Genomic DNA, 7,566 nt, shown 5'->3' with positions numbered 1-7,566 from the left:
CCCTGGTTATGTTGCTGCTGGGGGTGCTCACCCTCTATGTGCCTCTCTCCCCTCCCCAGGACTCAGTTGCCCCATGATGGCTTTGCACTGCCCGGCCTGGACCTGATGGAGCCCCCCCAGCACCAGGACCCGGCCCACCCTGAGCCCCCCCAGCACCACGACCCCAATAAACCTGAGCGGTGTGTGAGCAGCCACATTGTCAATGACTGAGTGTGTCCCTCCTCCAACCTTGGGCACATCTCCCCCTATTATTCAACCTGCATCTGCCCTGCGGTGCCCAGACCCCCCCCCCAACCCCCACCTGGGGGGTCTCCAGCCCCATTGTTGAGCACGGAGCGATGCTGGGCTCCATGTCCCCGCTTCCCCCTCCCCTGTGTTATCTCTGCTGTGACTCAACCCCTTGTTTAGAGACTTCCAAGCCCGTTTCCTGCCCCAACCCCACGCGCCCGACCGGCACCACCGTCTCCGGAGCAAAACATACCCCAGAACCCGGTTTGGAGCCCGGTTCGTGGGACAACGGGGGGGCACCTCGAACCTCGGGGTCAGCCACGGGGGGTCTCCGTGTGCCCTAAATACTCCGTGCCCTCCCCGTTATGGGGCTGCAGGCTCCATCCCCGCAGGGAAGCCCCGTCTATGGTGCACGCCTGGCGCCGGCTCGGCCTCCCTTATCTCGCCGGGAAGTTGGGAGCAGGAAACGCGGCCCCGAGCGGGATAAGGGTCCCGTTTATATTATGGCTTTGTTGTGGCTCCCACCCTCACGTCGTACCCACAGGGGGGGGGTCGGTTGTTGGGATGGACAAGCTGGGACCCCTGATTTGAAGGGCTTAACTCGCCCTTGTGGCTCCCATAGCGTTTGGGGTGGGGGCTTTATGGGACACCCCACTTCTCCCCTTTCCTATAGGGCTGGGTTATGTGTTGTTACACTGTGCTGCTCGCTGCCCCCCTCTGTGCCCTCATTATGGGGACACCGGGCATCCCCTGCCCCACAACCCACACACCCGCCCCACAGTCGCCACGTCCTGACCCCATCCTCATCTCAAACCCGAAACCCGGACACACGAATCAATGAATTCCCCAAACGGGGCAGGTCCGGGGGAGGGGAGAATCCCGGCACAGGAAAAAAGCTTTGTACGCTGTTCCTTATGGGCAGAGCGATCCGGGCCGCCCCACAGCGCGGCCCCATCTCCTGACACTCAACTCCGCCGCCCACCGTGAGTCTGACCCCATCCCCGGGACCCCTCGTAGGGGACGTGGCACGGGGTTATATGGCACAGGGACGGGGATTCCGCTCTGTATAGGGCTTTTATTGGGGGTCACAATGTGACTTAGGGGGATGGTGGCGGTGGGCGCACAGAGGGGTCGGGCTGGGGCAGCCCCATCACCCCGGTGCCATCAGGGGGGTCTCGTTGTGATGTGTCCCAGCTCATCGAGTGACCCCCCCCCCGTGTCCCCATCCCCAGCTCGTCCCCCTCTGCCCCATGTTCCGTTCTCGTCGTGCCGCTCTGCTGAGGCGGCTGTGGCGGCAGCGCTGCGCGACCCCCGGCCCCGAGGAGGGTCCCGGTGCCTTGAAACCGGCGGCTCACGCCTTGTTCAAGAAGCTGAAGGACGAGGAGCTGGAGCTGCTGCTGCAGGCGGTGGAGAGCCGAGGTGCCTGGGAGTCCGGCTGCGTCTGGGTGCCGCGGGGGGCCAAGCAGGCGCTGCCCCCCCAGGTCCTGCTGTGCCGCCTGTTCCGATGGCCCGACCTGCGGCAGCCCCATGAGCTCAAGCATCTCTGCTACTGCCAGAGCGCGGGGGGCCGGGGGGGCTGCGGGGATGCGGCTGCTCTCTGCTGTAACCCCTATCACTTCAGCCGCCTGGCTGCGCCCGGTGAGTGCCCCCCACCCCCCCCACGGCCCTCCTTGACATCTGGGGGGTCCTCAGTGGTCGGTCCCCGCGGTCCCTGTAACCCCTGGGGTCCCTGTAGCCCCTGGTCCTTGTGGTCTCTCCAGCCCCTGGGGCCCCTGTAACCCCTGGCCCCTGTAACCCCTGGGGTCCCTGCAGTCTCTGGTCCCTGTGGTCCCTCCTGCCCCGGGGGTCCCTGTAACCCCTGGGGTCCCTCCAACCCCTGGTCCTTGTGGTCTCTCCAGCCCCTGGGGCCCCTGTAACCCCTGGGGTCCCTCCAACCCCTGGTCCCTGGGATCCCTGCAGCCCCTGGTCCTTAGGGTCCCTCCAGCCCCTGATCCCTGTAGCCCCTCATCCCTATAGTCCCTCCAGCCCCTGATCCCTGGGGTCCCTGTAACCCCTGGGGTCCCTCCAACCCCTGGTTCTTGGGGTCCTTCCAGCCCCTGGGGCCCCTGTAGCCCTTGGGGTCCCTGTAGCCCCTGGGGTCCCTGCAGCCCCTGGTCCTTGTGGTCCCTCCAACCCCTGGTCCTTGGGGTCCCTCCAGCCCCTGATCCCTGAAGACCCTCATCCCTATAGTCCCTCCAACCCCTGGTCCTTGGGGTCCCTCCGACCACTGATCCCTGGGGTCCCTGCAGCCCCTGGGGTCCCTGTAACCCCTGGTCCCTGTGGTTCCTCCAGCCCCTGATCCCTGGGGTCCCTGTAACCCCTGGGATCTCTCCAACCCCTGGTCCCTGTTGTCCCCCCAGCCCCTGTTCCCCCATAACCCCTGGGGTCCCTGCAGCCCCTGGGGTCTCTCCAACCCCTGGTCCTTGAGGTCCCTCCAGCCCCTGATCCCCACAGCCCCTCATCCCTATAGTCCCTCCAGCCCTTGATCCCCGGGGTCCCTGTAACTCCTGGGGTCCCTGCAGCCCCTGGTCCTTGGGGTCCCTCCAGCCCCTGTTCCTTGTGGTCCCTCCAGCCCCTGGGGTCCCTGTAACCCCTGGGGTCCCTCCAACCCCTGGTCCTTGGGATCCCTCCAGCCCCTGATCCCTGGGGTCCCTGTAACCCCTGGGGTCCCTGCAGCCCCTGGTCCTTGAGGTCCCTCCTGCTCCTGGGGTCCCTCCAACCCCTGGTCCTTGAGGTCCCTCCAGCCCCTGATCCCCGCAGCCCCTCATCCCTATAGTCCCTCCAGCCTCTGATCCCTGGGGTCCCTGTAACTCCTGGGGTCCCTGCAGCCCCCAGTCCTTGTGGTCCCTCCAACCCCTGGTCCTTGGGGTCCCTCCAGCCCCTGGGGTCCCTGTAACCCCTGGGGTCCCTGCAGCCCCTGGTCCTTGGGGTCCCTCCGGCCCCTGGTCCTTGGGGTCCCTCCAACATTTCATCCCTGGGGTCCCTCCAGCAGTTAGTCCCTGATGGGGGTGGAATCAAGGTATGGGGTGGCATTGAGGGAACCGGGACGTGCTCAACTCCTCATAGCTTCCTATCCCCCCTCCCCAGAGACCCCTCCACCTCCATACTCGAAGTCCATCAGCCCCTCTTGGCCGACCGAACCCAAGTCCCCCCAGCTCCTGGAATTCAACTGCAACCACACGGAATGGCGCGGTAAGTGGGACACAAACTCACTACCCAAATAACCAACATCAGGACCCAGAATCGATATGGGGCGAGGGGTTCAATGGGGAAGAATCCACCCCCCCCCTCCCCTTTCATCCCTCATCTCTCCTGTTATTTTTGGCTGCTCCGGACTCCCCGCCGGAGGAAGCGCTGCCCACGGGGCCGCACACAATGTGCCTTGACGCACGCGGCGCGGCTCCAGCCTGGCTTCAAGCCACCAAAGCCTCCAAGCTCCACCTTCCTTTTAACCAGAGACCCCCCCTCGGCACAGCCTGGGGGGGCTGCTTTGGGCCTATGTGCATGTATTCAATGCATTCCTGCATTGCATTGCAGAGCTATGGGGCTGCCCCATGTGTGTGACCCATAGGTATCTGTGTGATGTCATCCTTGGGACCGCTGTATGTGTAGGGTTGGTTGTAGCCATGTGTGGCCATATAACACCCTGCCATGCACCCAACTGCCCTTCAGGGGGACCTCAATGCGCTTGTAAGGTGGGACTGGGTGAATCTAATGGGGTTCAATGCAGACAGGTGTAAAGGATGGCGTATTGGGTTGGAGGAATCCAAGGCTTTTATATGGACTGGGGGGAGCAGCCCTTGAGAGCAACCCAAGGCATTTATATGGACTGGGAGGAGCAGCCCTTGAGAGCAACCCAAGGTGTTTATATGGACTGGGGGGAGCAGCCCTTGAGAGAACCCCAATGCATTTATATGGACTGGGGGAGCAGCCCAAGGCATTTATATGGACTGGGGGGAACAGCCCTTGAGAGCAGCCCAAGGCATTTATATGGACTGGGAGGAGCAGCCCAAGGCATTTATATGGACTGGGGGGAGCAGCCCAAGGCATTTATATGGGCTGGGGGGAGCAGCCCTTGAGAGCAACCCAAGGCTTTTATATGGACTGGGGGGAGCAGCCCTTGAGAGAAACCCAATGCATTTATATGGACTGGGAGGAGCAGCCCAAGGCATTTATATGGACTGGGGGGAGCAGCCCTTGAGAGCAACCCAAGGCATTTATATGGACTGGGGGGAGCAGCCCAAGGCTTTTATATGGACTGGGGGGAGCAGCCCAAGGCATTTATATGGACTGGGGGGAGCAGCCCAAGGCATTTATATGGACTGGGGGGAGCAGCCCAAGGCATTTATATGGACTGGGGGGAGCAGGATGAGGGGAGGGGTCTTGAAGCTGGAGGGCACATTGAGGTTGGATTTAAGGGGGAAGTTCTTTGCTATGAGAGCTGGAACAGCTGCATGGAGAGGCTGTGGGTGCCCCATCCATCACTGGGGGGTTCAATGCTAGTTTATATGGAGCCCTGGGCTGCTGTTAATGGGGGTTGGGGGGTGGTCCTGCCTGTTGGGGGTGGGGTTGGAGCTTCATGGATCCTGGGGTTCCCTCCCAACCCGGAGGAGCCATTCATTGCTTCTATGATCTCCCCAATAGACACCAGCCTCTCTCGGAGCTCCTCACGCGACGGCTGCTGGTGCAAACTGGCATATTGGGAACACAGGACACGAGTGGGTCGCCTCTATTCAGTGCACGAAGCATCAATCAACGTCTTCAACGAGCTGCCGAGGGGCAATGGGTTCTGCTTGGGTCAATTGCCCGCTGTGCATCGCAGCCGAGCCGTGCGCCGGGCAAGGGGGAAGATTGGGAGGGGGCTGCTGCTGAGCCGTGAGCTGGGCGCTGTGTGGGCCTATAATAGAAGTGAGCACCCTATATTTGTTAGCTCGCCCACCCTGGGTCCACCCGGAGCTCACGGGCTCGCAGTGCTCAAAGTGCTGCCCGGTTATTCGGTGAAGGTGTTTGATTATGAGAGGGTGGGAGGGATGGGGGTATTGGGGTGGCAGAATGGGGATGGACCTTGTGACCCACACAGTGTCCGGATCAGCTTTGGGAAGGGCTGGGGGCCGTGTTACTCGAGACAGTTCATCACTTCTTGCCCGTGTTGGCTGGAGGTGCTGCTGGCACAACCCCATTGAGTGGCCATAGGGGGTGGCACAAACTCCCCCCCCTCTATATGCACTGGGTGCATTCCCATAGGGCCCATGGGACCCCCCACCACCCCAGGGCAGCACCCATTGTCCCCCCCCCCATAAAGCCAGATGAGGTGCTGGGGGAGGGCGTTATTTAATCTCTCCTTGTTTAGGATGATTTCAGTGGTTACGTTGTATTATTTAATGTATGTTATTTGGGCAGAAGGGAGGAGGAAGTTGGGTAGGGGGGGGGTGAGCAGGGAATGTGCAGGTCTATGGGGGGGTGGCCCCTGAGTAGCAGGTGTGGGATGGGAAGGAGGAGCACAGCTGGAATGGGGGTGAGCACAGCTGGAATGGGATGAGCACAGCTGGAATGGGGGTGAGCACAGCTGGAATGGGAGTGAGCACAGCTGGAATGGGGTGGGTGCAGCTGGAATGGGATGAGCACAGCTGGAATGGGGGTGAACACAGCTGGAATGGGATGAGCACAGCTGGAAGGGGGTGAGCACAGCTGGATTAGGGGAGGTGGGCACAGCTGGAATGGTATGAGCATAGCTGGAATTGAGTGGGTGCAGCTGGAATGGAGTGAGCACAGCTGGAATGGGGGTGAGCACAGCTGGAATGGGGAGGTGGGCACAGCTGGAATGGGGTGAGCATAGCTGGAATGAACGCAGCTGGAATGGGGTAAGCACAGCTGGAGTAGGGGGAGGTGGGCACAGCTGGAATGGGATGAGCACAGCTGGAATGGGGGTGAGCACAGCTGGAATGGGGTGAGCACAGCTGGAGTAGGGGGAGGTGGGCACAGCTGGAATGGAGTGAGCGCAGCTGGAATGGGGGTGAACACAGCTGGAATGGGATGAACACAGCTGGAATGGGGTGAGCACAGCTAGAATGGGGTGAGCACAGCTGGAATGGGATGAGCACAGCTAGAATGGGGGTGAGCACAGCTGGAGTAGGGGGAGGCGGGCACAGCTGAAATGGGGTGAGCACAGCTGGAATGGGGGAGGTGGGCACAGCTGGAATGGGGTGAGCACAGCTGGAATGGGGGTGAGCACAGCTGGAATGGGATGAACAGCTGGAATGGGATGAACACATCTGGAATGGGGGTGAGCACAGCTGGATGGGGGTGAGCACAGCTGGAATGGGATGAACACAGCTAGAATGGGGGTGAGCACAGCTGGATTAGGGGGAGGTGGGCACAGCTGGAATGAGGGTGAGCACAGCTGAAATGGGGGTGAGAGCAGCTGGAATAGGGGGAGGTGGGCACAGCTGGAATGAGGGTGAGCACAGCTGGAATGGGGGTGAGAGCAGCTGGAATAGGGGGAGGTGGGCATAACTGGAAGGGGGTGAGCACAGCTGGAATGGAGGAGGTGGGCACAGCTGGGAGTGAGCACAGCTGGAATGGAGTGAGTGCAGCTGGAATGGGGGTGAGCACAGCTGTAATGGGGGTGAGCACAGCTGAAGTAGGGAGAGGTGGGCACAGCTGGGAGTGAGCACAGCTGGAATGAGGGAGGTGGGCACAGCTGGAGTAGGGGGAGGTGAGCACAGCTGGAATGGGATGAGCACAGCTGGAATAGGATGAGCACAGCTAGAATGGGGTGAGCACAGCTGGAATGGTATGAGCATAGCTGGAATTGAGTGGGTGCAGCTGGAATGGGGTGAGCACAGCTGGAGTAGGGGGAGGTGGGCACAGCTGGAATGGGGGTGAGCACAGCTGGAATGGGGATGAGCACAGCTGTAATGGGATGAGCATAGCTGGAATGGAGTGGGTGCAGCTGGAATGGGGGTGAGCACAGCTGGAATGGGGGTGAGCACAGCTGGAATGGGGGTGAACACAGCTGGAATGGGGAGGTGGGCACAGCTGGAATGGGATGAGCATAGCTGGAATGGAGTGGGTGCAGCTGGAATGGGGTGAGCACAGCTGGAGTAGGGGGAGGTGGGCACAGCTGGAACAGGGGTGTGAGCGCAGCTGGAGTAGGGGGCAGAAAAGCACATATCAGAGTCAGTGCAGGTGAGCAGAGCCGGGGCAGCGCAGTGCAGGTGAGCACAGCTGGAATGTGGGAGGTGTGAGCACAGCTGGAATCCGAGCAGGTGAGCACAGCGGGACTGGAGGAAGATGAGC

At 61.5% G+C, this 7,566-nt stretch overlaps 2 protein-coding genes across 3 annotated transcripts in view; both read left to right on the top strand.

Annotated features, from left to right (window-relative positions):
* Window positions 1-190, top strand: part of FLAD1 (flavin adenine dinucleotide synthetase 1) — a 5,389-nt gene extending 5,199 nt beyond the window's left edge. The window contains exon 8 of the mRNA XM_015884555.2: window positions 60-190. The gene's annotated coding sequence lies outside the window, so the exon portion shown is untranslated. The remainder of the gene's footprint in view (window positions 1-59) is intronic.
* A 94-nt stretch (window positions 191-284) lies between these two features.
* LOC107324492 (mothers against decapentaplegic homolog 6-like) lies at window positions 285-7,560 on the top strand. 2 transcript variants are annotated; one of them, XR_001559484.2, is made up of 5 exons: window positions 285-1,211; window positions 1,461-1,866; window positions 3,355-3,459; window positions 4,912-6,259; window positions 7,381-7,560. XR_001559484.2 is itself a non-coding variant. In XM_015884558.2 (4 exons), exons 2-4 carry the CDS (start codon window positions 1,479-1,481, stop codon window positions 5,448-5,450), a joined length of 1,032 nt encoding a protein of 343 aa, XP_015740044.1. In that variant the 5' UTR covers window positions 285-1,211; window positions 1,461-1,478; the 3' UTR covers window positions 5,451-7,379. The 2 variants fall into 2 exon arrangements, 1 of the variants encoding a protein (XP_015740044.1); XM_015884558.2 differs by lacking the exon at window positions 7,381-7,560 and having other exon boundaries at window positions 4,912-7,379.
* The last annotated feature ends 6 nt before the right edge of the window (window positions 7,561-7,566 follow it).

This window comes from Coturnix japonica, chromosome 25 (assembly GCF_001577835.2).
Source record: "Coturnix japonica isolate 7356 chromosome 25, Coturnix japonica 2.1, whole genome shotgun sequence".
NCBI classification, from domain to species: domain Eukaryota; kingdom Metazoa; phylum Chordata; class Aves; order Galliformes; family Phasianidae; genus Coturnix; species Coturnix japonica.
Note: the sequence above shows the minus strand (reverse complement) of the source record. Positions and strands in the feature narration are given on the sequence as shown.

Coding starts and splice junctions, on each gene's coding strand:
- LOC107324492 (XM_015884558.2), top strand. CDS start 1,479: ATGTTCCGTTCTCGTCGTGCCGCTCTGCTGAGGCGGCTGTGGCGGCAG. Junction 1,867..3,354: donor CAGCCGCCTGGCTGCGCCCG/GTGAGTGCCCCC, acceptor CCCCCTCCCCAG/AGACCCCTCCACCTCCATAC. Junction 3,460..4,911: donor CAACCACACGGAATGGCGCG/GTAAGTGGGACA, acceptor TCTCCCCAATAG/ACACCAGCCTCTCTCGGAGC.